At 48.6% G+C, this 27,225-nt stretch overlaps 2 protein-coding genes across 2 annotated transcripts in view; one reads left to right on the forward strand and one right to left on the reverse strand.

Annotated features, from left to right (window-relative positions):
• TMEM231 (transmembrane protein 231) overlaps positions 1–7,457 on the reverse strand; it is a 10,376-nt gene extending 2,919 nt beyond the window's left edge. The window contains exons 1-5 of the mRNA XM_018555875.1: positions 7,300–7,457; positions 6,542–6,701; positions 5,228–5,394; positions 2,510–2,638; positions 1,012–1,155 (exon numbers count right to left, since the gene is read on the reverse strand). Of these exons, the coding sequence (XP_018411377.1) occupies positions 1,012–1,155; positions 2,510–2,638; positions 5,228–5,394; positions 6,542–6,680 (579 nt within the window). The 5' untranslated portion in view covers positions 6,681–6,701; positions 7,300–7,457. The remainder of the gene's footprint in view (positions 1–1,011; positions 1,156–2,509; positions 2,639–5,227; positions 5,395–6,541; positions 6,702–7,299) is intronic.
• A 466-nt stretch (positions 7,458–7,923) lies between these two features.
• GABARAPL2 (GABA type A receptor associated protein like 2) lies at positions 7,924–21,124 on the forward strand. Its single transcript, XM_018555876.1, has 4 exons — positions 7,924–8,042; positions 14,381–14,436; positions 18,669–18,841; positions 20,642–21,124. The coding sequence occupies exons 1-4, from the start codon at positions 8,009–8,011 to the stop codon at positions 20,730–20,732; spliced, it is 354 nt and encodes a 117-aa protein (XP_018411378.1). The 5' UTR covers positions 7,924–8,008; the 3' UTR covers positions 20,733–21,124.
• Positions 21,125–27,225: the final 6,101 nt, after the last annotated feature.

The raw sequence follows: 27,225 nt of genomic DNA on the forward strand, positions 1-27,225 counted from the left end.
ATTGGAAAGATATCTTCTCACTTCCTGTTGGGTCTACAGGACAGAAAGCTAAAGAAAAGCTGCCTAAGGGGACACAAATGGCAAAAGACACAGCAGCTTTAACCTCTAACCCCCTATACTCTATCCACAATACTGGAAGGGCTTAAATGGAGAACTATGAGGTGAGTGATCTTCACTAAGCCGGTCCTCGGTGGCCTTGTGGGAAATCCGGGCCTGCCCACAGGGATTGCCCCCTCCTCTCTCCAATTCTCCGGCACTGACCGGAGGAACGGACGGGGGAGGGGGCGGGGACAGCTGGCTCTGCCTCTAGATAGGCAGAGCCAGCTGTCACTCACGCAGCTGGGTGGATCTCGACAGCATTATTGGGATCCGTCCCGGCTGCGGCGCTCTCAGTATATAGTGAGCTGTAGCCCGCTATATACTGAGCTTTGGGTCACGGGAGCAGGTTAGAATTTGTCCTCCCGTGACCCTTAAGAGAACTATGGGATACAAAGTTATCTTTTAATTATAGTCTACAACTACAGTATGTCAGCGCAGTGTCTTAGTGGTTAACACTTCTGTCTTGCAGCACTCAGGGTTGCAAGTTCAAATTCCAGGCAGGACACTATGTACAAGGAGTCTGCATGTTCTCCCTGTGCTTCCATGGGTTTCCTCCCACACTCCAAAGACATGCTGGAAGGTTAATTGTCTCCTGTCTAAATTAGCCCTGTGTGTATGCGAGATAGGGACCTTAGATTGTAAGCTCCTTGAGGGCAGGGACTGATGTGAATGTGCGCTATGTAAAGCGCTGCGTAAACTGTCGGCGCTATATAAATACCTGTAATAAATAAAATAAATGCAGCCACAAAAGGTAAAACGCATGTGTGAGGATGGTCTGGGTGGACCTTCTAAGGTAATTGTCTGGAACAATAAAGTTTCAACTATGCTGATGTCATCGGAGTGCGGCTGGTCTCTTTCATTGCGACACTTGCATTTCCTCTTTGTACTGTTCTGAAACAGGTTTGTGCTTACATTGTAGGTGGTGTCCAGGCCCTGGTGTCTCAGCGGCTGCCTCTGCTGTAGTCTTAGGTCTCCATTGACGTACAGCTGGGCTCCAGGAAGCGGAGAGGTGTGCTGAATGAACGCCATGCTCTGCATTACAAACGTGGACATCCTCTGAAAGAATCGCACATGAAAAGTATTTTAGAGGAACAGCAAACACAAAGGAAACCAATAAAAGTGAACCTGTCCCAAAGGTGGACCATTCCAGCTGAGCATAGGATCAGTAAATGTATACCTCCCTCCTCTCCACATCGCCTGCAACCCCCTCCTCTCCACATCGCCTGCAACCCCCTCCTCTCCACATCGCCTGCAACCCCCTCCTCTCCACATCGCCTGCAACCCCCTCCTCTCCACATCGCATGCAACCCCCTCCTCTCCACATCGCATGCACCCCCCTCCTCTCCACATCGCATGCACCCCCCTCCTCTCCACATCGCATGCACCCCCCTCCTCTCCACATCGCATGCACCCCCCTCCTCTCCACATCGCATGCACCCCCCTCCTCTCCACATCGCATGCACCCCCCTCCTCTCCACATCGCATGCACCCCCCTCCTCTCCACATCGCATGCACCCCCCTCCTCTCCAGGCAATTTTATGAATTTCATCTCAAATGCCCAGATGTGACCATAGGAGGGAAATAAGGCAAGACAAAAAATGGTCAGTTTGTACATTTGGAGGTTTGGTGCTGCTCCCCTTACTCGGCTGCCTTAGGCACCGGCCCACAAGTGTCATTAAGGTGAACAGAGCCCTGCAAACAAAGCTGGACTCTAGGCAGATATAAGAGATAAATAATGCAGCTACTTATTTTTATTACATCATTAAATCTATTTCTTATTAAAGCAGCTCAAGTAACTGAATACGACTTGGTCTTGTAATCTACTGTACAGCAGAGCTCAGGCTGGGAAAGAGAGAAGCAGCCAATCAGTGCTGTAGTGATAACAAGGAACATGCTGAAAGGAGGAACGATCACAGTGATGGAGATGGGTTCATCAGTTTTTCTGCTTCTCTTTTCACTGCCCAGTCACAGGCTGGGGAGAGGCAAGACTTCCAAGTGTTACTTAACTGCAACCAAGAAAAATCAAGTCTCCTGCTTTTCCAGACAGGGCTGTCCTGTGTGACAGAGCTGTGTAAATCTCAGGAACGTATTGGCAGGTCAACATGTTCCTTATATGGAATTCATCATGTGTATTTAGCCGTTTGCCCGGAGCTTTAACTAATTCAAGAGCCAGACATGAGTAAAAAAAAAAAAAAAACCTCTCGTTACACACAGTGCTCTGTGTAGAATAACTGAACCGTGACTCAGGAATCAATCAAATGACATCACTCAGTACAATGATAAATAATTGGGTGTTCTGTAGTGCTACACATCCCAATTGCCTTATTAAATAAGCCTAGAAGTGTTCTGTACACCCCAAAATGTTGCTCTGCCTAAACATCTGGTCCTTATGAAGGATCGGTCTACGTACATAGAGCTGGTATGAGAAGGTCAGAATAAGCTGCACCCCGTACACGTTCTCCGTGGACAGCAGGGGAAGCTCCAGCCGTAAATTCAGCTTGTCCATTTTACCATCTTGGTTGCTGTCTTCTTCTCGAGCCTACAAAACAGGAAACGACAGCTTTTTAAACTGTAAACCCCAAACAAAGCAAAGGTTTAAAAACTTTTATATGCGATATATATATTTATATCTTTGAAAGAGGATTTGTATACTTGCTCATTGAAGGTGACATGGCAGGATCTCTTCATCATATAGCCAATCACCTGCTTATACTTTGTTGTGCTCCCCAGCCATTCCCTTCATCTGTTCACTGAGAAATGCTCACAACCTTCTCCATTCAAGATGCGGTGCTTGGGTATGAGCTAACAATCAGCAGGCTTGAAGACCGTCATGTGAAAAAAGGTCATTAACCTGGAGTAAGCACTGGCAATGAGCTTACACAGGATTTTTCCACAAGGGAGCACAGGGAAGTTATCATTGGGGGGGGGCTGCCCTCTGATTTTTTTTTTTAAATGACTGTCACTGTAAATAACAGAATCCAAAATATCCCTGAAAATAAAAAGGGTTAATACTTACCCTTCCCTCTGCTGATGTCCGTTGTCTTCATGAGCTACGCTGGCCAAAAAATCTTCATCATCTGGGGGTGTCGGGTGCCTAGTCCCCCTCTGCACACTGCAATTCCATCCTCCGATCCCTATGCTGCTTTTGCATCATGCGATTCCTTCCTCCGATCTCTACGTCTCTTCTGCATCACGTGATTCCCACCTCCGATCCCCTAGTCTCTTCTCCATCGTGTGATTCCCACCTCCGATCCCCTAGTCTCTTCTCCATCGTGTGATTCCCACCTCCGATCCCCTAGTCTCTTCTCCATCGTGTGATTCCCACCTCCGATCCCCTAGTCTCTTCTCCATCGTGTGATTCCCACCTCCGATCCCCTAGTCTCTTCTCCATCGTGTGATTCCCACCTCCGATCCCCTAGTCTCTTCTCCATCGTGTGATTCCCACCTCCGATCCCCTAGTCTCTTCTCCATCGTGTGATTCCCACCTCCGATCCCCTAGTCTCTTCTCCATCGTGTGATTCCCACCTCCGATCCCCTAGTCTCTTCTCCATCGTGTGATTCCCACCTCCGATCCCCTAGTCTCTTCTCCATCGTGTGATTCCCACCTCCGATCCCCTAGTCTCTTCTCCATCGTGTGATTCCCACCTCCGATCCCCTAGTCTCTTCTCCATCGTGTGATTCCCACCTCCGATCCCCTAGTCTCTTCTCCATCGTGTGATTCCCACCTCCGATCCCCTAGTCTCTTCTCCATCGTGTGATTCCCACCTCCGATCCCCTAGTCTCTTCTCCATCGTGTGATTCCCACCTCCGATCCCCTAGTCTCTTCTCCATCGTGTGATTCCCACCTCCGATCCCCTAGTCTCTTCTCCATCGTGTGATTCCCACCTCCGATCCCCTAGTCTCTTCTCCATCGTGTGATTCCCACCTCCGATCCCCTAGTCTCTTCTCCATCGTGTGATTCCCACCTCCGATCCCCTAGTCTCTTCTCCATCGTGTGATTCCCACCTCCGATCCCCTAGTCTCTTCTCCATCGTGTGATTCCCACCTCCGATCCCCTAGTCTCTTCTCCATCGTGTGATTCCCACCTCCGATCCCCTAGTCTCTTCTCCATCGTGTGATTCCCACCTCCGATCCCCTAGTCTCTTCTCCATCGTGTGATTCCCACCTCCGATCCCCTAGTCTCTTCTCCATCGTGTGATTCCCACCTCCGATCCCCTAGTCTCTTCTCCATCGTGTGATTCCCACCTCCGATCCCCTAGTCTCTTCTCCATCGTGTGATTCCCACCTCCGATCCCCTAGTCTCTTCTCCATCGTGTGATTCCCACCTCCGATCCCCTAGTCTCTTCTCCATCGTGTGATTCCCACCTCCGATCCCCTAGTCTCTTCTCCATCGTGTGATTCCCACCTCCGATCCCCTAGTCTCTTCTCCATCGTGTGATTCCCACCTCCGATCCCCTAGTCTCTTCTCCATCGTGTGATTCCCACCTCCGATCCCCAAGTCTCTTCTCCATCACGCGATTCCCAAGTCTCTTCTCTATCACGTGTTTCCCCACCTCCGATCCCCAAGTCTCTTCTGCATCACGTGATTCCCACCTCCGATCCCCAAGTCTCTTCTGCATCACGTGATTCCCACCTCCGATCCCCAAGTCTCTTCTGCATCACGTGATTTCTTCCTCCGATCCCCAAGTCTCTTCTGCATCACGTGATTTCTTCCTCCGATCCCCAAGTCTCTTCTGCATAAGGTTATTCCCCACCTCTGATCCCTACGCCTCTTTTGCATTATATGATTCATACCTTCAACTCCTACAACTCTACAGGACACCGTAGTGATGTAGTGGCCAGAGGAAGGAACCAGGGGACCAGGCATTCACACCACAGGCTGTACCCAAAGCTAGTTTAGCTCATGAGGGCACCAGAAATTGACGGGAGGGGTAGACATCGATCCTTTTCTTTGCAGGGATGCCTTTGATTCTGCAATTTAGGAAAGTGTAGCAGTCAAGTAAGTTACTATGACAAGCCTGAAGCCAAGTTACCACTGGACCTAATACTTTCTCCATCAGGGCTCCATTAGTATAGTTTCTAATGCCTTTCACATGCAAATTGCAGATATAGTTACTGCGCGACATACCGACACTAGAGGGATTCTGAGCCTGCCTCCAATCAAGTTATTGAACTGCTGAAATGTGCTCCATGCCACATAACTGCCACTGGTGCTGTTTAAGGCGATCAGCAAAACCTCATACTGGAACCGAACATTGGGCTGCTCCTCGTATGTGCTCCGCTTCATCCAGAATCCTGCAAAAGATTAAAAAGCATTAAAAGGGAATTAAAGCGCATTATCACATCGTTCACATTTTCAGCCATTTCCTTTATTTTTCATACATTTTTGCAAGCTCAGATTTGTATTTTCCTCCAACCGTTATCTGTATGCCAGATAGTGCAATCAACATCCTTGCTGAAGGACGACTGGGAGAAAAGAAACAATATGAGCAACTTAAAAGAGAACTATGGGGTAAGTGTTTTTCCTCATAGTTCTCTTAAGGGTCACGGGAGGACATATGCTAGCGCCCTCCCATGACCAAAAGCTACCACTCGCGGTATACTGAGACCACCGCAGCCGGGACGGATCCCGACAATGCTATCCACCCAGCTGCGTGAGTGACTAGCCTATCTAGAGGCAGAGCCCGCCCCCTCCTCCAGTAAGCGCTGGAGGATCGGAACGGGCGGGGGGAATCCCTGTGGGGAGCTGTGAGTGACAGTCACCGCTCTGTGCAGGGAGATGATTGAGAAGTGAGCGACGGTATGTTTTCGCTCACTTCCCGATCTATTGAGCCAACGTGCGAGTTTCATTGTCGCAGATCGGCTCGAACTATGAGGAGGAGTGGAAATCACTCACCTCATAGTTCTCCTTTGAAGAAGAATTCCAGGGGGAAAACAAATGCAAGGGTTAAGTGCTAGTTTTTGTCTAGGTTAAATAAAATCTCAGAGTCGGACGGCTGTTACAGCGCTCCCTCCAGCTGGTATGTCCCCCGGCGTCCTCACATCCTATAGAACGTGATGACTTGAGGATCCTTAGACCGCTGCAGCAGAGGGGGAGTCAGGTAGAAGGGACCGGTCTAAGAGCCTTTGCCGTGCAGGAGTAGTCCTAGCCCCCAGAGTTCTGCTTTAAAATTAATATTGTGTTGGAAGAATCATCCGGGTCTGAACTGACCACAAAAATCACAACACAACACGGCTTGAGGAACCCAAGTGTTAGCAGCAAGGTAATAGGGCTGGCCACCATATGCACACCTAATTACAAATTCTACAGAGATACAAAAGCCACTAAACTCTATTTATACACATTGTAGAACGATGTTTATTTACCATTCGCAGATCCCAGACACACAAGAGTAAAAATGTTGAATACATTGTTCCTCTCCAGCAGAGAATGAAGTCTCACCTTGGCTGCGATAGGCCACAAGTAATGGAGGGATGTAGGTCAGTGCCAGCACTAGGATCAGGAAGACAGTGGCTTTGGAGCAGATGGTGGCTCTGTATCTGACCAGGTAGGGGTGGGAGTAGACTTCATAGATCGCCATTGGAAGGCTACCAGAATGGTCAGTGGTGGGATCAATCGATTTCACTCCCCCTATAGAGCCTCCTATTCCACAGCACCCATCCACTCCTATACCTCACCTTTCATATATATGTACCCCAACTTTCCATACTATATAAGGTCATGTCACATCTGGTCCTCCTTTATCCTGCCAATCCTCTATATATCCTCCCTCCTTTACCCTGCCAGTCCTCTATATACCCTCCTCCTCTACCCCACCAGTCCTCTATATACCCTCCTCCTTTACCCCACCAGTCCTCTATATACCCTCCTCCTTTACCCCACCAGTCCTCTTTATACCCTCCTCCTTTACCCCACCAGTCCTCTTTATACCCTCCTCCTTTACCCCACCAGTCCTCTATATACCCTCCTCCTTTACACCACCAGTTCTACCTTACCCTTCTTGTTTCCTTTCAAACCCTCTACATATCCTTCTGATGTACCCCCTCCACTCTTACCCCAAACTTTCTCTATAACCTTCTGTGTGCACAGCCTCCTTCCTCACCTCCCCTATATACTCTCCTGGATCAGTCCTACCTAACCCTCTGTATCCCCCCTGTGTCTCCCCCTTATACACTCTTCTTGTTCCCTCTCCTCGCTCTGATCGCACACAGTTCGGAACTCCCTGGCCTCGCGCTCTTCAGCCTCCTATCTCCATGACAACAGACGCCATTGCCCGGAACCACATCCGTCTGTCAGGTGCTGCTCCGGAAGTTATTACCCGCACGGCATGAATATGATGCATTGTGGGTAGTGTGAAACAGAAGGTTATGTTGGGGAGTATCATCTACATTGTTACATACAGAGTTAAGGGATTCTGGTTGTTGGGGAACTACAACGCCCAGCATTTCCTATTTCAATGCATCAGGATCCCTTTATGCCCCCTGATCTCAGATGGACCTTGTTTCAATGTCTCCTTCCACTCTGTAATAAACAAGGCACCCCTTGTCAGTCTATCGAATGACCCTCCCACCCGGTTCATGGTAACCACAGATCTCTTATGTAATCGGTGGCCATGTATCCCCTCTGCTTCTCCAGTGATAGTTTATACAATGACACATCATATGACGACTGCTGTGTCATTCTCAGGCAATATGGCTGTCAGCACGCAGCCATCTTCCCAGGTCAGTCAGGGTGACAACCCTATGACGTCACGAGCCATCTGCGTGACCTCCTGACGGAGAGCCCCACCCACCGGCGACCGATTAGCTCTGGGCGGGGCCGAAGGGGAGAAGAGAGCTTCTCCCGGAAGTGGCGTCATTAGGAGGTTCCGCCCTGTTGTTGTTGTCGTTGCTGTCACCGTTCGGTACCATGAAGTGGATGTTCAAAGAAGACCACGCACTGGGTGAGAGGGGGGAGGGTGAGCGTTACCGGCGGGTCACCCCTTGACGGCAGTATATCACTTTACGGTTACTGCATCATTGTACTGTGAACACTGCCTGCCCTGTACCCCCTCCCCCCTATTATACTGTACACTGCCTGCCCTGTACCCTCCCGTTATACTGTACACTGCCTGCTCTGTACCCCCCATTATACTGTATACTGCCTGCCCTGTACCCCCCATTATACTGTACACTGCCTGCCCTGTACCCTCCCGTTATACTGTACACTGCCTGCTCTGTACCCCCCATTATACTGTATACTGCCTGCCCTGTACCCCCCATTATACTGTACACTGCCTGCCCTGTACCCTCCCGTTATACTGTACACTGCCTGCTCTGTACCCCCCATTATACTGTATACTGCCTGCCCTGTACCCCCCATTATACTGTACACTGCCTGCCCTGTACCCTCCCGTTATACTGTACACTGCCTGCTCTGTACCCCCCATTATACTGTATACTGCCTGCCCTGTACCCCCCATTATACTGTACACTGCCTGCCCTGTACCCTCCCGTTATACTGTACACTGCCTGCTCTGTACCCCCCATTATACTGTATACTGCCTGCCCTGTACCCCCCATTATACTGTACACTGCCTGCCCTGTACCCTCCCGTTATACTGTACACTGCCTGCTCTGTACCCCCCATTATACTGTATACTGCCTGCCCTGTACCCCCCATTATACTGTACACTGCCTGCCCTGTACCCTCCCGTTATACTGTACACTGCCTGCTCTGTACCCCCCATTATACTGTATACTGCCTGCCCTGTACCCCCCATTATACTGTACACTGCCTGCCCTGTACCCTCCCGTTATACTGTACACTGCCTGCTCTGTACCCCCCATTATACTGTATACTGCCTGCCCTGTACCCCCCATTATACTGTACACTGCCTGCCCTGTACCCTCCCGTTATACTGTACACTGCCTGCTCTGTACCCCCCATTATACTGTATACTGCCTGCCCTGTACCCCCCATTATACTGTACACTGCCTGCCCTGTACCCTCCCGTTATACTGTACACTGCCTGCTCTGTACCCCCCATTATACTGTATACTGCCTGCCCTGTACCCCCCATTATACTGTACACTGCCTGCCCTGTACCCTCCCGTTATACTGTACACTGCCTGCTCTGTACCCCCCATTATACTGTATACTGCCTGCCCTGTACCCCCCATTATACTGTACACTGCCTGCCCTGTACCCTCCCGTTATACTGTACACTGCCTGCTCTGTACCCCCCATTATACTGTATACTGCCTGCCCTGTACCCCCCATTATACTGTACACTGCCTGCCCTGTACCCTCCCGTTATACTGTACACTGCCTGCTCTGTACCCCCCATTATACTGTATACTGCCTGCCCTGTACCCCCCATTATACTGTACACTGCCTGCCCTGTACCCCCTCCCCCCTATTATACTGTACACTGCCTGCCCTGTACCCTCCCGTTATACTGTACACTGCCTGCCCTGTACCCTCCCGTTATACTGTACACTGCCTGCCCTGTACCCTCCCGTTATACTGTACACTGCCTGCCCTGTACCCTCCCGTTATACTGTACACTGCCTGCCCTGTACCCTCCCGTTATACTGTACACTGCCTGCCCTGTACCCTCCCGTTATACTGTACACTGCCTGCCCTGTACCCTCCCGTTATACTGTACACTGCCTGCCCTGTACCCTCCCGTTATACTGTACACTGCCTGCCCTGTACCCTCCCGTTATACTGTACACTGCCTGCCCTGTACCCTCCCGTTATACTGTACACTGCCTGCCCTGTACCCTCCCGTTATACTGTACACTGCCTGCCCTGTACCCTCCCGTTATACTGTACACTGCCTGCCCTGTACCCTCCCGTTATACTGTACACTGCCTGCCCTGTACCCTCCCGTTATACTGTACACTGCCTGCCCTGTACCCTCCCGTTATACTGTACACTGCCTGCCCTGTACCCTCCCGTTATACTGTACACTGCCTGCCCTGTACCCTCCCGTTATACTGTACACTGCCTGCCCTGTACCCTCCCGTTATACTGTACACTGCCTGCCCTGTACCCTCCCGTTATACTGTACACTGCCTGCCCTGTACCCTCCCGTTATACTGTACACTGCCTGCCCTGTACCCTCCCGTTATACTGTACACTGCCTGCCCTGTACCCTCCCGTTATACTGTACACTGCCTGCCCTGTGCCCCCCCCCCCATTATACTGTACACCTAGGGACCCCAAAGAAGCTAATGAAGCACAGATCTGCTTCCCCAGCTTCTTCTCTGGCTACAGAAGCCAGATAAATGACAGACTGAAACTGGATGTGATGATTTTTGTTTAATTTGGGTTTAGATACACTTCAGGAGGCGGAGTTTTAAATTCCAAGTTGTCTTTGAGCAGTATGGTGGCCGCAGGCATCCTTTGTATATGCGGGTTACTGAAATGATATACAGTGTGTGAAACCTGCTCTGTAATAATATTTCAGCTATGTACCTGATCTTCATTCCTAACACCTCACTCCTCATTAATCATTCACAGACATACCAGCTAGAAACCTTCCTTCCAATCACGGGTGTATATACAATGTGTCACCTCACCAGCTGTGCTACAAGTCATGCCGGAGTCTTATTAAACTCTTTTTTTAGAGATGCACCGATACAGGTTTTTCGGTATCGCATATCAGTACCGATATTTTGATTTAGATACTCGCCGATGCCGAGTACCAATACCGGTGCGTCCACTGGCATGGAGCCAGCTTCCTGGGCAATCAGGAAGCCGGGGGGAGGGTAATGACTTGACGCCTGGCTTCCTGATTACCCCGGAAAGCTGGCTCCATGTTGTTTGGCCGTCTCGATTGTGATTGGCCTGGAAACTGGCTTCCCAGCCAATCAGCATTGAGCTGGCTTCCCGGCGCATCAGGAAGCCCAGGCGGCAAGTAATGACCTGCCATCCAGCTTCATGATTGGTCAGGAAGCTGGCTCCATGCTGATTGGTGGGAAGCTGGCTTTCCTGCCAATCTGAAATCTGGGAGGCGGGTCGTTACTCGTCACCCGGCTTCCTGTTTGCCAGGGAAATTTTTTTTTACAAATTCTTTATTTAAAGAAGTTTTTCACAATTTTCCGGGGGTAACATAATAGGGGAAAAGGGAAGTACAGATAATACAAAAAAATAAAAATACAAAGTCAGAAATTCAAGGTATCACAGCGGCCCCACATGGGCCCATGGGGGCAGGTGAAGGAAGCAATGCTGATTAAGTGAAGACATAGACGTCCAATCTAGTCCTTTCTGGGGATTGTAGGAATGCGTGCAAGGACCCTGGTTGTGTCAGTAACAAAGGATAGCAATGAGAGACCTTTCCTGAGTGCGGCCTCAATTTTGGCTACAAGGGCGGCCATGTCTTGGCACGTGGGAAGAGAGAGGAGAATGGAGGAAATCTCCCCTGCGGACAGGGCCGCGGCCGTGTCCGAGTGTGGCTGTGAGGACATGGTAAGCGGGATGACCGGGTCCTCGATCGGGCTGGGACCGGGGGTAGAGGAGGATGCCCGCAGCGGAATGGAGGCGTCCGGGGCGTGGGCGTCACAGGGATGGGATGGTGAAGCATGTCCCGAGGCCTTACCCTGCATGTCAGACGCCATGGCCGTCCTGGAGGAGCTGCGGGTTGTCGGCGCTGGGGATGAGAGGTAGCGCTGCAGAGAGGTCTGTGAGCGCTGGCTGTTGTCAGAGCGAGTTTTGCCCTTAAACGACATCAATAACGGGTTGAAAAGATGTCTCGATCAGCTGAAAAAGTCTCTTGGGGTAGCAGAGCTCAAGCAATGTGCTTCCTCACGCCGCCATAGCCAAGCCACGCCCCCCTGATTGCCAGGGAAATTGTCTCCTTCTTCCCCTACGGCACGACCGGTCAGAGAAAATCTTCCCCTGACCTGAAGTCCCGGTATCGGGGAAGGTATCGGAGCATTTGGGCCAGTACGAGTACTGGCCCAAATACTTGGTATCGGCACAGATACTAGTATCGGGACATCCCTAATTTATTTTCAATAAGGAATCCAGGTCAAACAAATATACATCGCCCAGCAAAGTATTTCTTTACATTATTTTGCCCAAATACATACAGTCATCTTGTTTCCAAACAGCTCCAACTCTCTCAGCTCGGCTTCCCTGAACTTCCTGTCCAGTGCAAGATCACAAGGGACAGAGCAGTCTCCAGCAGAGGTCCGTCTACTAGCTTGGAGTAGGGGGGTGTCTTGCCTTGCTGTGCCTGTGTACTGTATTTCTGGAGGCACACACAAGGGTGACTCCATAGGACCCTGCAAGGGAAAAGAGTCACCCTAATACAGGATATCAGGGCCAATGCTCAGGGGGCCAGCTGATTCTGCAGGAAACATCAAGGAGCAGCATCCATTGTAATGATTTCATCAACATTTGATGTAGATTAATATCACTTTAACCTTCACATTTCTTCTAAGCTTGCTGTCCGCAGTGATACATTGTAACAAGGGGGGTCTGTAGAAAGACACGGCAGTCTATGAATAGTTGCACCACATGCCGCAGACGTCATCCCTGGAATGTAGTAAACACTCAATAGAAATCTGTCCCCGTCTGAGTAAGGTTCATGTAACCGTCGGTATGATGAGTATGAAGCTCTTACAAATGTCCTCACAAATTCTTCATGAATATGTCACAGCTATAGCGCCAGAATGTAAAAGCGTCACACTGAAGAACGCTCTGAATTTGTTGCACCAATAGCAAGACATTTTGTAACATGCGTTAGCCGAGGACTTTCTAATGCGGCCATAGCGGCAGAAAAATGACGCAGATGCTTTATTGAGCTACATTGGGATGAACCTCTCTGCATTCTTCATACTTGGCTCACTTGGATGTGAGGTAGCTGCTGCAGCCTCTGGGTCCGGCTCTGTCCGGCATCCCACCCAGTTTACTGACATCACTGGTTGCCAGGAGCTTGGTGGGACGCCAGCCAGAGCATCCCACTCAGCTCCTGGGAACCAGTGACTTGGCTGTTAAAGCCAAACTCCAGACAGATCCTAAATTTATTTTTTTATGTATTATTAAAGCTATATAAGCCCCTAATTTGACTTGGTATCAGCCTCTTATAGTCTCTGTGTGGCAGAGCTCAGACTGGGTGAGGGAGAAGCAGCACCAGGAACCAGTCAGTAGTACTGCAGTAAAAGAAACCTGCTGATAGGAGGAGAGTGCAAAGTGAGAGAGATGAGCTCATCAGCTACCACCTCATGTATCACTAGCCCTTCCCTTTAGCTCTCACAGGCAGGACCCTCCTTACCATCTTGCCTTGAATTGTATTGTGATTGAAATGTCTTCCCTATATTGTAAAACACTGCGCCGACTGTTGGCGCTATATAAATCCTGAATAATAATCAGCTGCTTCTCCTTTCAGGACCCATTGACACTAACCCAGTGTGGACAGGCAAGTGCGTTGTGACAGCTCCTGTAGTGCGCGTTGTATTGCACACTGCCAGAGCTGTCACTGTTTAAATTTTTTTTTTTTAAACTTTATTGGTAGCGCACAATATGTACACTCCATTCAGGTCCCCGCACAGCAGTGCAGTCTACTGCCCTGCAATGCAGCAACCTGTGGTGGCATCCATTGCGCTGTGATAACATCCAGCATGTTTGCATCTTATGACAGGGCCCAATGCACTGTAGTGTGAGTGGGACACATAGAAAACAATTGTTTTCTTTATGTCCTTGTGGTATAGTTGCAAGGAGCCCCGTAGGACACCAGCCAGAGCATCCCAGTCAGCTCCTGGCAACCAGTGACATAAGTGAACTGTGCAGGATGGCCGACAGTGCCAGACGCAGAGATAGCAGCGGCCAACAATTGTTTTCTATGTGTCCTAGTCACAGGTTGCTAATGCTCTGGCTGGAAAGGGGGAGGGGGACACGCACACCTGCCACCCCACGTGACCAAGTGAGATGCCGCCTAGGCCCTGTCTCCTGCCCATGTGAAAGTCTAAGAACTGGATAAACATTAATACAAAACCTTTGACAAGTACTAAAGCTCCCATATGTGTATTTAGCTGTTCGCTTGGAGCTCAGCTGATTTTCTGTTTGCACCATGACTCCTGTACGCACGGTTCTCTCCTCCTTCACAAATAAAAAGAAGCGTGTTACTTCTGGTTATGATTATTTTCCGATAAAAGGGGGTCACCTATAAAAGCCAGCGATCAGTAATCTGGCACCTCCCGGATCAATCACAGTCACGATCCCTTGTATTCGTTTTATACAAATATTTGCGTTTTTCATCAACTTCTGTTTTTATCTTTTGAATCCTAGAACACCGGTGTGTGGAGTCCGCAAAGATCCGAGCCAAATATCCAGACCGTGTTCCGGTAAGTGATTTTCTTTTTTATTGTCTCATCTAAGAGCTGATGAATTATTCAGGCTAAACGCTGGGATGGGTTTGTCTGAATCCGTACTGGTTTTGGCTGATTACATATCATTTCTAATAAGACGAGTTCTTTCCTCTACACTGGGGAGGAACACGTTTGTGGCCGGGCACTTGTCCTAAGCTCACCACACGCATGGTACAATCTGACTGTACAATGTCCTTTTAGATTTACCAACAGCTATGTAGTGGGCGGGCCACCAGATTGGATACAGACTGATTGCATAGGTTGAGAAGGGCCACATGTTACATCATTTTGGTAAGTCAAATGTTACTTGTGCAATCAGATTGTAACCTGTATGGTGAGTTTTAGATGGACCAGTAATGTGAATGCAGCCTATCCATTCACTAGAGACCAGTGACATCCCTGACTATGCAGCCTATCCATTCACGAGAGACCAGTGACATCACTGAGAATGCAGCCTCTCCATTCACTAGAGACCGGTACCATCACTAAGAATGCAGCCTATCCATTTACTAGAGACCGGAAACATCACTGAGAATGCAGCCTCTCCATTCACTAGAGACCGGTACCATCACTAAGAATGCAGCCTATCCATTTACTAGAGACCGGAAACATCACTGAGAATGCAGCCTCTCCATTCACTAGAGACCGGTACCATCACTAAGAATGCAGCCTATCCATTTACTAGAGACCGGAAACATCACTGAGAATGCAGCCTCTCCATTCACTAGAGACCGGTACCATCACTAAGAATGCAGCCTATCCATTTACTAGAGACCGGAAACATCACTGAGAATGCAGCCTCTCCATTCACTAGAGACCGGTACCATCACTAAGAATGCAGCCTATCCATTTACTAGAGACCGGAAACATCACTGAGAATGCAGCCTCTCCATTCACTAGAGACCGGTACCATCACTAAGAATGCAGCCTATCCATTTACTAGAGACCGGAAACATCACTGAGAATGCAGCCTCTCCATTCACTAGAGACCGGTACCATCACTAAGAATGCAGCCTATCCATTTACTAGAGACCGGAAACATCACTGAGAATGCAGCCTCTCCATTCACTAGAGACCGGTACCATCACTAAGAATGCAGCCTATCCATTTACTAGAGACCGGAAACATCACTGAGAATGCAGCCTCTCCATTCACTAGAGACCGGTACCATCACTAAGAATGCAGCCTATCCATTTACTAGAGACCGGAAACATCACTGAGAATGCAGCCTCTCCATTCACTAGAGACCGGTACCATCACTAAGAATGCAGCCTATCCATTTACTAGAGACCGGAAACATCACTGAGAATGCAGCCTCTCCATTCACTAGAGACCGGTACCATCACTAAGAATGCAGCCTATCCATTTACTAGAGACCGGAAACATCACTGAGAATGCAGCCTCTCCATTCACTAGAGACCGGTACCATCACTAAGAATGCAGCCTATCCATTTACTAGAGACCGGAAACATCACTGAGAATGCAGCCTCTCCATTCACTAGAGACCGGTACCATCACTAAGAATGCAGCCTATCCATTTACTAGAGACCGGAAACATCACTGAGAATGCAGCCTCTCCATTCACTAGAGACCGGTACCATCACTAAGAATGCAGCCTATCCATTTACTAGAGACCGGAAACATCACTGAGAATGCAGCCTCTCCATTCACTAGAGACCGGTACCATCACTAAGAATGCAGCCTATCCATTTACTAGAGACCGGAAACATCACTGAGAATGCAGCCTCTCCATTCACTAGAGACCGGTACCATCACTAAGAATGCAGCCTATCCATTTACTAGAGACCGGAAACATCACTGAGAATGCAGCCTCTCCATTCACTAGAGACCGGTACCATCACTAAGAATGCAGCCTATCCATTTACTAGAGACCGGAAACATCACTGAGAATGCAGCCTCTCCATTCACTAGAGACCGGTACCATCACTAAGAATGCAGCCTATCCATTTACTAGAGACCGGAAACATCACTGAGAATGCAGCCTCTCCATTCACTAGAGACCGGTACCATCACTAAGAATGCAGCCTATCCATTTACTAGAGACCGGAAACATCACTGAGAATGCAGCCTCTCCATTCACTAGAGACCGGTACCATCACTAAGAATGCAGCCTATCCATTTACTAGAGACCGGAAACATCACTGAGAATGCAGCCTCTCCATTCACTAGAGACCGGTACCATCACTAAGAATGCAGCCTATCCATTTACTAGAGACCGGAAACATCACTGAGAATGCAGCCTCTCCATTCACTAGAGACCGGTACCATCACTAAGAATGCAGCCTATCCATTTACTAGAGACCGGAAACATCACTGAGAATGCAGCCTCTCCATTCACTAGAGACCGGTACCATCACTAAGAATGCAGCCTATCCATTTACTAGAGACCGGAAACATCACTGAGAATGCAGCCTCTCCATTCACTAGAGACCGGTACCATCACTAAGAATGCAGCCTATCCATTTACTAGAGACCGGAAACATCACTGAGAATGCAGCCTCTCCATTCACTAGAGACCGGTACCATCACTAAGAATGCAGCCTATCCATTTACTAGAGACCGGAAACATCACTGAGAATGCAGCCTCTCCATTCACTAGAGACCGGTACCATCACTAAGAATGCAGCCTATCCATTTACTAGAGACCGGAAACATCACTGAGAATGCAGCCTCTCCATTCACTAGAGACCGGTACCATCACTAAGAATGCAGCCTATCCATTTACTAGAGACCGGAAACATCACTGAGAATGCAGCCTCTCCATTCACTAGAGACCGGTACCATCACTAAGAATGCAGCCTATCCATTTACTAGAGACCGGAAACATCACTGAGAATGCAGCCTCTCCATTCACTAGAGACCGGTACCATCACTAAGAATGCAGCCTATCCATTTACTAGAGACCGGAAACATCACTGAGAATGCAGCCTCTCCATTCACTAGAGACCGGTACCATCACTAAGAATGCAGCCTATCCATTCACTAGAGACCAGTGACATCACCACTTCTCTATTGGGCAGAAATGCCACTTACTATGGAGTTGGTGGATACATACAGGGCCAGTCATATATAATCTAGCCTTTGACTTCTGTAGTAAAATGTCACATCTCTGCTTTATACAGAAACCGTTCCGTTCATGCACGGTGAGCACACGCTTTACAACCTGCACCTGCGGGGGAAATCCAGCGTGAGCCGGGCTGCAAATCTCTGCTTTATAGTCACAGCGGTAGAAATGTTCTGGTGGAGATAATTGCTGGTGAACGGACACCTGGCGTTCCCCTGAACTCCTCCCACAAAATGTCTCCCCTCACTGTGTGTAGTGTAGTTCTTCTTGTACATATAAATAATTCATGCTGTTTGATTTATCGCTGCTGATCCGGTCCCAGCGGGAGAATCCATAGCAATGCTTTGTTCTCTGTCTGCTGCGATGTCCTTGTTCCAGACACATAGAAGCCAGCCCTGATCTGCAACCAGTGACTCGGAGTCACTATAAGGACCCGTCACCACTCTTCCCATTGGCCAAACTGCATATAAACAGAAGGAGGAGCGTGTATTATTGTATTCGGTGGTCCAGTTTCTATCTATGGGGTGTTTAGCTTGCTTTTCTTCCCTCTGGTAGGCCAGCATGCAAACCACAAGCAAAGGGCGTGCAGTTTTTAAAGTAACATTAAACCCTCAGATTTTTTAACATAAAACAATACTGTAATGTGTGGCTTACTGTAATCCATGGTTGTTTCCTTTCTCTTTGCTGCTCTTCCTTTTAAATCTGTATCTGTTCTCATGCTGGGCAGAACTTCTGTTTTGCAGCAGACTGCCTTGTCTCTGGAATGGATGCACGGTGTCTGTGTGCAGGTTTGCAACCTGAGCCAGCACTACAGGAAGAGGCACTCAGCTGCAAAGGGAAGTTCTCCCCCAGCATGAGAAGACATGAGGATTTAAAAGGAAGAGCAGCAAAGAGAAGGGAAACAACCATGGATTACAGTAAGGCACACATTACAGTATTGGTTTATGTTAAAAAATCTGAGGGTTTAATGTCACTTTAAGGCCTAATACAATGGCGAGCGCCCAACCAGAATGAAAATGTCATTTCTGTACGAAGAAACCCTTTTAAATATAAATGCCGCTCCGGTGTTTGCTCCATTTTGGGCTAGGATGTGAATTTGAAATGATGGCTTTCCCCTTCTCAGGTGATCGTGGAGAAAGTGTCCGGCTCACAGATCGTGGACATCGACAAGCGGAAATACTTAGTCCCTTCTGACATCACCGTGGCCCAGTTCATGTGGATCATCCGAAAACGCATCCAGCTGCCTTCAGAAAAAGCCATTTTCTTGTTTGTAGACAAGACTGTGCCACAGTCTAGGTGAGCCGCTCGGGCATGTGCGATCTCCGATGAATCATAGGAAAATCTACCTGAAATGACAGTATTGGGTTGGTTTATAAATCTTCCACCCAGCGTATAGCTCAGGGGTAGCCAAAAGCTGGTCCTCTAGCTGTGGTGAAACTACAAATCCCATGATGCATCTCTCTCCGGGAATCGTGGAGGACCAGCGTTTGGCTACTCCTGATATAGCTGGTTGGATGCCATTCACAGGACACTGCCACCACTAGATGGTACGGACGAGCATAGGAACACGGAGGAACCAGGGAAGGCCAAATATAAGCAGATTAAACTTCAGCTCAAAGCATTTAAAGCAGAACTCCGGACAGACTTTTTCTTAACGCACTGCAAGGGTTAGGTGTTCATTTTTGTTCAGGTGCTAAAGAGAAAAATAAGCCGGCTTGCTCTTAGACCGGTTCCTGGAGCCTCTCTCCCCCTTCGCTGCAATGGTCCCGTAAACCATCACGTTCTATACACAGTGTATGGACGGGAGGACATTGAGAGACATTCCAATGCTGCAGTGGAGGAGGAGGAGATAGGCTTCCATGACTGGAGAAGCAGGTAGCAGGCTCACCAGTTCAGGTAAGTACAGTAAACTCTCAGTTATCTGTATTCAACTAACCAGAACTCTCAACTAACCAGAAAAAAAATCCCCTGTGTACTCAGTGCTTTGCTGATCTGCGGCATGTATTATCCTGGAAGTGATCGTGTGTCTATTTGTCTTAATTTGCTCTCGATTTCTGCATTTCAATACTAATATGAAGTCAATACAGAGGTTATGGTATGGTATAGTATGGGGTAGAGGTGCACCGATGCCGGTTTTTCGGTATCGAGTGCGAGTACCGATATTTTTTTTCTCGGTACTCGCCGATACTGAATACCGATACCAGAAGTCCATATAAGGAAGCCGGGCGGCAGGCAATGACTCGCCACCTGACTTCCTGATTAGCCGGGAAGCCGTCTCCATGCTCCCTCGTCACAAGGTAATGACGAAGCATGGGGCCGGCTTTCTGGCCAATCAGGAAGCCGGGCGCCGTGTAATGACTTGACTTGATGCCTGATTGGCTGGAAAGCCGGCTCCATGCTTCCTCATTACCAGGTGATGAGGGAGCATGAAGCCTGCTTTCTGGCCACTCAGAAGGCCGGGCATCATGTAACGAGTCGCCGTCCGGCTTCCTACTTGGCCAGCTTCCCGACCAATCAGGAAGCTAGGCGGCGAGTCATTACATGCTGCCCGGCTTTGGGATTGGCTGGGAAGCCGGCTCCATGCTCCCTCGTCACCAAGTGACGAGGGAACGTGGAGCCAGCTTCCCGGCCAATTAGGAAGCAGGACAACGTGTAATGACTCGCCGCCCGGCTTCATGATGCCGGAAGCTCAGGTATCAGGCTAGGCATCAGAGCATTTGGGTGAGTACAGGTGCTCGCCGAAATACTCGGCATCAATAACAAAACTAGTATCGGTATCGGTGCATCCCTTGTATGGGGTATTTTTAATAATAACTCTCAATCAACCAGAAACTCCATTTATCCAGAATCTCCAGATCCCCGTGGTTGCCGGATAATGGGGAGTGTACTGTATAACTTTTTTAGCGCCTAGACAAAAACATGTACTTAACCCTTGCGGTGGGGCTACCCCTGTACTACGAGGGTTAAGAACACTTTTACCCGAGTTCTTTCATTTTTTAGAAATGAATTAATAGGGGGGGAGGGGGCCCTTACTTATGAAGCTTTACCTTTTAAACAAGCCGAATGACAGACAACCCTCTCGTCCTTCCTTTCCAGCCTAACCATGGGACAGCTGTACGAGAAAGAAAAAGACGAAGATGGCTTCTTGTACGTGGCGTACAGCGGCGAGAACACGTTCGGCTTTTAAACGCCTCAACAGCTTGTGAATCTTGTAAATAACGACCGTGGTTTTGGCGCAATGCGTAACTGCCCTATAGCGTAGCGGCTCAGTAACTGGATGTGTTTCTGTTAAACTCATTCTCGTCCTCCATGTATATCTCTGTCTGTAGATATTTCCGGGTAATTTATTCTTTTGCGCTTTTTTGGTTTTTTCTCAGCCTCTTTTCTGTCAAAGCCACAGACCACATGTACAAAATAAGTCGGCGGGCTTTACGTCAGCAAAAGGGGCTCATTATTGTATGTATTAAAGAGGACCTGGCTGCATGCACTGCGCATAGGTGAATGGGTGCTCTGGACGCTTCTTCCGTTACAATTATGAAAGATGGGGGAACCTGTGCATAGATGTAAGCAGAGCTTCTTCCCTTACCTGCAAAGAGCCGCCCCCCCTGCCCTAAAGGATATCTAAACCCCAAAAAAGAATGTAATATATTGCAGCGTAGCAGTTTGTAGATGCCGCGGTTGCATTCTTTTTCCTTTTTCAAGCTAAGCACATTTTCGGTACAAAAAAATACCTGTTGATCCTGCGAGACATGCTCAGTTTGTATGCCCCAGGATTGTAACAGGATCACTTTGAAGGGCATGTGAACCGTCACACCGAACTTCTATTTGTTCCCCTTTGGTCTGTTAAATATATCATTGAAAGTGTTTTGATAAGTGCGAAAGGAAATACCAGATCCTGCCAAAAATCCTGCCAGATGTCTGTCTCTGCTTCACTCTTATCAGTTGCATTGTTCCCAGTCCTCCTCGTGGACTACAAATCCTCTCCACCTCCACTATGTTATGGAGAAGAGGAGAAAAGTCCAGTCGCACACTGCTTCAAGCTTCACTGCAAAATGTATTCTAGCACACAGCACCCTATAATGGGCCAATCCGTTATTGTAGCACACAGGTATACACCATCCCTCCATGAATAGAGACGGAAGGGGGTCCTTAGAGACGGAAGGGGGCCCTTAGAGACGGAAGGGGGCCCTTAGAGAGAGAAGGGGGTTCTTAGAGAGAGAAGAGGGTCCATAGAGAGAGAAGAGGGGGGTCCGTAGAGAGAGAAGAGGGGGGTCCGTAGAGAGAGAAGAGGGGGGCCCGTAGAGAGAGAAGAGGGGGGTCCTTAGAGAAGAGGGTCCTCCCTTGGGGATCGAAGAGGGTCCTCCTCCCTCGAAAGAGAATGGGGTCCTTAGAGAGATGAGGGTCCTTAGCGAGAGAGAAGAGGGACCTTAGAGGGTCCTTAGCGAGAGAGAAGAGGGACCTTAGAGAAGAGGGTCCTTAGCGAGAGAGAAGAGGGTCCAGGCAGTGAGCACATATGCCTATACACACAGTTGCCAATTAACAAGCTCATTCCAATATTAAAGGGGAAGCAGCATCACCTTTTATATATTCCCCTTCAATATTGTAATGCGCTTGTGAATCAGTGTGTGTATAGACATACGTATATGCTCCCGGCCTGGACCCTCCTCTATCTCTCTGGACCCCCTTTATCTCTATGATTTATCCCATTCTTGGGTGAAACATGTCAGACTAAAGAGTATTCACGGCGGGATGATGCTACCTATGAGCTATAAATACAATTTTCAGCGCAGCTTGCGATGTGTGACCGGACATTTTTGTATGTGTGGGTAACTGTGCTGCTGCTGGAGCAAGACGGGCTCGGTCATTGTGCACCCGCCATTCTCTCTGGTGCTGCTGTGATGGAGCGGTGATATTGGACTATGGAACGTAATGGAGAAGAGGAGAGTTGTTCTGTAGTCTTAATACACTGCCTGTCCTAGGGTGACAACAGTGATCTTCCATAGATACATAACAGTGAGCCACTGGAAGTGTGTTACTGGCAAGATCACCAGGTGAAATTGGGGGGAAAAAGAAAGTAGCACACAGGTATACACCATCCCTCCATGAATAGAGACGGAAGGGGGTCCTTAGAGACGGAAGGGGGCCCTTAGAGACGGAAGGGGGCCCTTAGAGAGAGAAGGGGGGTCTTAGAGAGAGAAGAGGGTCCATAGAGAGAGAAGAGGGGGGTCCGTAGAGAGAGAAGAGGGGGGTCCGTAGAGAGAGAAGAGGGGGGTCCGTAGAGAGAGAAGAGGGGGGTCCTTAGAGAAAAGTGTCCTCCTTGGGAATCGAAGAGGGTCCTCCTCCTTCGAAAGAGAATGGGGTCCTTAGAGATAGAAGGGGGTCCTGAGAGAGAAGAGGGGGGTCCTTAGAGAGAGAAGAGGGGGGTCCTTAGAGAAGAGGGTCCTCCCTTGGGGATCGAAGAGGGTCCTCCTCCCTCGAAAGAGAATGGGGTCCTTAGAGAGATGAGGGTCCTTAGCGAGAGAGAAGAGGGACCTTAGAGGGTCCTTAGCGAGAGAGAAGAGGGACCTTAGAGAAGAGGGTCCTTAGCGAGAGAGAAGAGGGTCCAGGCAGTGAGCACATATGCCTATACACACAGTTGCCAATTAACAAGCTCATTCCAATATTAAAGGGGAAGCAGCATCACCTTTTATATATTCCCCTTCAATATTGTAATGCGCTTGTGAATCAGTGTGTGTATAGACATACGTATATGCTCCCGGCCTGGACCCTCCTCTATCTCTCTGGACCCCCTTTATCTCTATGACTTATCCCATTCTTGGGTGAAACATGTCAGACTAAAGAGTATTCACGGCGGGATGATGCTACCTATGAGCTATAAATACAATTTTCAGCGCAGCTTGCGATGTGTGACCGGACATTTTTGTATGTGTGGGTAACTGTGCTGCTGCTGGAGCAAGACGGGCTCGGTCATTGTGCACCCGCCATTCTCTCTGGTGCTGCTGTGATGGAGCGGTGATATTGGACTATGGAACGTAATGGAGAAGAGGAGAGTTGTTCTGTAGTCTTAATACACTGCCTGTCCTAGGGTGACAACAGTGATCTTCCATAGATACATAACAGTGAGCCACTGGAAGTGTGTTACTGGCAAGATCACCAGGTGAAATTGGGGGGAAAAAGAAAGCTAATGCAGCCACCACACCTAAGGACTGGTAAGATGTGATCTATGATATTTTTGGGTTTAGATACATTTTAAAGTACAGCGCCAAACGGAACTTTGTCTTTGTAGAGGAAAAGGAAGGCTTAGATCTACATCCCTGTTGGAGAAATTTCCCCTCACTGCCTGTTCTAGTGACACGACAGGGATTGCAGAGAGATCTTTCGCATAGGGGATCGCCAGTCTATTAAAAACTTTGGAATTATACTTTAATTGCACAGCACTTACTGAGGTCATTCTGGTCATCAAAGTCTTGTCGCCAACCACTTGGCATAATGGAAACTCTCCTACATGGCACAGGAGCCATTGAGGCCAAGGTGGCTGCGTATGTGTCAGCTGGTTGACCTGCGGCATCTACGTGGCAGTGCTGGGGGCTGCATATTGGCAGCAGGTTTGCCTGGTGTGTTACAGCATCCAGAGGTAAGCAAAGCGTTCCTGAAGCTCCCCACAGCTCACACATTGGAATGCTGACTGTCACTTTTCGGCCTAACTCCAGGATGTTCATGCACCCCAGGCTGCATTTAAAAAAAAACAATTATAGCATGCATACCTTAAATCCAGCATCTTCTTCCATCCATTCCCGGGTTCTCTACTCTCTATGTCCTACAGGGGCCTCCCTTGCTCCAACACAGTGTAGCGATGTATAAGTGCTATTCTGTGCAGCGGCAGTGTGAGCCCAGGCTGACATCATGATGCAATCCCAAGGGAGGGGTGTGTCCATGACGCCCTGGGCTCATAGGAATTGGCCTGAGTGACCCAGGGCGTCATTCATCCTGGAAGAAGAAGGACCTATAGTGGAGAAGCTGACTTTCAGCAGGGGAAGCTTTGCAATTGCTTCACGTACACACTGCTCTTGTACAAGCTGGGCCCTATGTGCCCCGAGCCTTAAGGTAAGGGAGGAACCTTTAAGGGCAGGGCTAGCATCTATGTACAGGCTCATTCTAATTATTTTTACTGTAGAACCTATTAAGAAGTTAGATCAACTAATCGGCAGCATTCATATTGATTTCAGATTATCTTTTAAAGGAAACCAGTGGTGAGAGAAATACGCAGGCTGCCATTGCTGACATCCTTCTGAACGTGTGGGCTGGTATGCAGATCCCCTTGGTTCAACAGTCTGAGTGGCTGACACAAAAGAAGTATGCAAATATGGGCTCCTGACTTTCCTGATCTGTATACTTGTCCGGGGTCAGTCACTCAGCATACGTCAGAGCATCGGCCGGATAGCCAGGACACTAGCATTTTCAGCAATGGCGGCCTCTCTGTTTGTCCCACGACGGCTTAGCTTTCAGTTACATCATTTTACTGTCTTCAGTTGTAGAACTCCATCTGTTAGTGCTAGCTCTCATTATATCAGTGATTACTGGTATGTAACTATACACCTTTACACAGTCCCGCTAATAAAAAAATCAATACGTCACTAGGGATGTGTGTCCTTCTTTCATTGCCTAGATCAGCCTTTCTAAACCGGGGTGCCTCGAAATGTTCACATAGCGTCATGCCTTTCTATGGTGCAGGAAGGCTTCTGATGTTAGGATGGTGCCTGATGTGAACGGGGGGCTCTGATGTAAAGCAAGGACTCTGATGTAATAGGCGGGGTTCTGATATAAAAGGGGGGGGCACTGATGTAAAGCAGGGACTCTGATGTAATAGGCGGGGCTCTGATATAAAAGGGGGGGGCACTGATGTAAAGCAGGGACTCTGATGTAATAGGCGGGGCTCTGATATAAAAGGGGGGGGCACTGATGTAAAGCAGGGACTCTGATGTAATAGGCGGGGCTCTGATATAAAAGGGGGGGGCACTGATGTAAAGCAGGGACTCTGATGTAATAGGCGGGGCTCTGATATAAAAGGGGGGGGCACTGATGTAAAGCAGGGACTCTGATGTAATAGGCGGGGCTCTGATATAAAAGGGGGGGGCACTGATGTAAAGCAGGGACTCTGATGTAATAGGCGGGGCTCTGATATAAAAGGGGGGGGCACTGATGTAAAGCAGGGACTCTGATGTAATAGGCGGGGCTCTGATATAAAAGGGGGGGGCACTGATGTAAAGCAGGGACTCTGATGTAATAGGCGGGGCTCTGATATAAAAGGGGGGGGCACTGATGTAAAGCAGGGACTCTGATGTAATAGGCGGGGCTCTGATATAAAAGGGGGGGGCACTGATGTAAAGCAGGGACTCTGATGTAATAGGCGGGGCTCTGATATAAAAGGGGGGGGCACTGATGTAAAGCAGGGACTCTGATGTAATAGGCGGGGCTCTGATATAAAAGGGGGGGGCACTGATGTAAAGCAGGGACTCTGATGTAATAGGCGGGGCTCTGATATAAAAGGGGGGGGCACTGATGTAAAGCAGGGACTCTGATGTAATAGGCGGGGCTCTGATATAAAAGGGGGGGGCACTGATGTAAAGCAGGGACTCTGATGTAATAGGCGGGGCTCTGATATAAAAGGAGGGTGCTACTGATGTGAAGGGGCTCCTAAAGTAAAGAGGGGCTTCTAGTGTGAGAGGGGGTACTCTGATGTAAAAAGAGGAGGATCCTGACATGAAGGGGAACTCTAATGTAAACGATTCTGGTGTGAAGTGGGGTTCCTAATTTAAAAGGGACCCTGATGTGAAGACAGGTTCCTAGTCTGAGAGGGGGTACTCTGATGTAAAAGGAGGAGGCTCCTGACGTGAAGGGGAACTCTGATGTAAAAGTGACTGATGTAAAGTAGTCACCGCTCCAAGCTCACTCCCATGCTGAACTACAATTGCAATACAGATGAGTAAACTAAACATGAGACTGTAGTCCATCACAGGAGCAACCTTGGAGCGGTGACTACTTTACAACACACAGGGACCATGGGGAACAAAAGTAGCCACCCACCAGAAGGAAGGACAGTGTCAGCACCAATTCAGAGATGATTGGAGGATCTACAGCCGAGTGATACACAAATAAGATAAGTTTTTGTTGATAGTTAAGATACTTGAATGTATTTTTAAGATCCAACTCCTGAGTGGCTCCTGAGTTTGGTGTCACTTTAATAAAGGGTACTGGTCACTGGTCACGTGCTGTTGCCTGGCACTTCCATTGCTCTCAATCAGTGCTGCCATTGTGCCAGAAGTTGTGGCACTGCCAAGGCAAGCATCCCTGCGCACATGCTACTACTATAGCAAACAACTAACACTGCTACTGACCAATGGGAGCCAACGCTGTAGTCTTTTTAGAACCTGTTTTTGATGGCTTAGCTCATGAATTTCTAGATCTTCAACTTTCCCAAAGGCTTGATTGAAATATTAGATAAAGCAGAAGGAAGCACTGAACACGCAGCTGCAATGGCTGATAAGATCCTTTTTTTTCCTGGAAGCCATTTCAATAAATAAAACTTTTTATTTTATTTTTTTAAATAGAACATTCCATTGTTGTTAGAAACATTGTGAAATCATAAACTGTATGAATTGAAATTCTGGTTCCATCTGAAC

Source organism: Nanorana parkeri, unplaced genomic scaffold, assembly GCF_000935625.1.
Source record: "Nanorana parkeri isolate BGI_ZX_2015 unplaced genomic scaffold, ASM93562v1 scaffold216, whole genome shotgun sequence".
Lineage (NCBI taxonomy): Eukaryota > Metazoa > Chordata > Amphibia > Anura > Dicroglossidae > Nanorana > Nanorana parkeri.

Bases quoted from the DNA above. Each gene is read 5' to 3' on its own strand.
- GABARAPL2 (XM_018555876.1), top strand. From the start codon at position 8,009: ATGAAGTGGATGTTCAAAGAAGACCACGCACTGG. The intron at 8,043-14,380 runs GTGAGAGGGGGG...TTTGAATCCTAG, and splicing joins CAAAGAAGACCACGCACTGG to AACACCGGTGTGTGGAGTCC. The intron at 14,437-18,668 runs GTAAGTGATTTT...TCCCCTTCTCAG, and splicing joins AATATCCAGACCGTGTTCCG to GTGATCGTGGAGAAAGTGTC.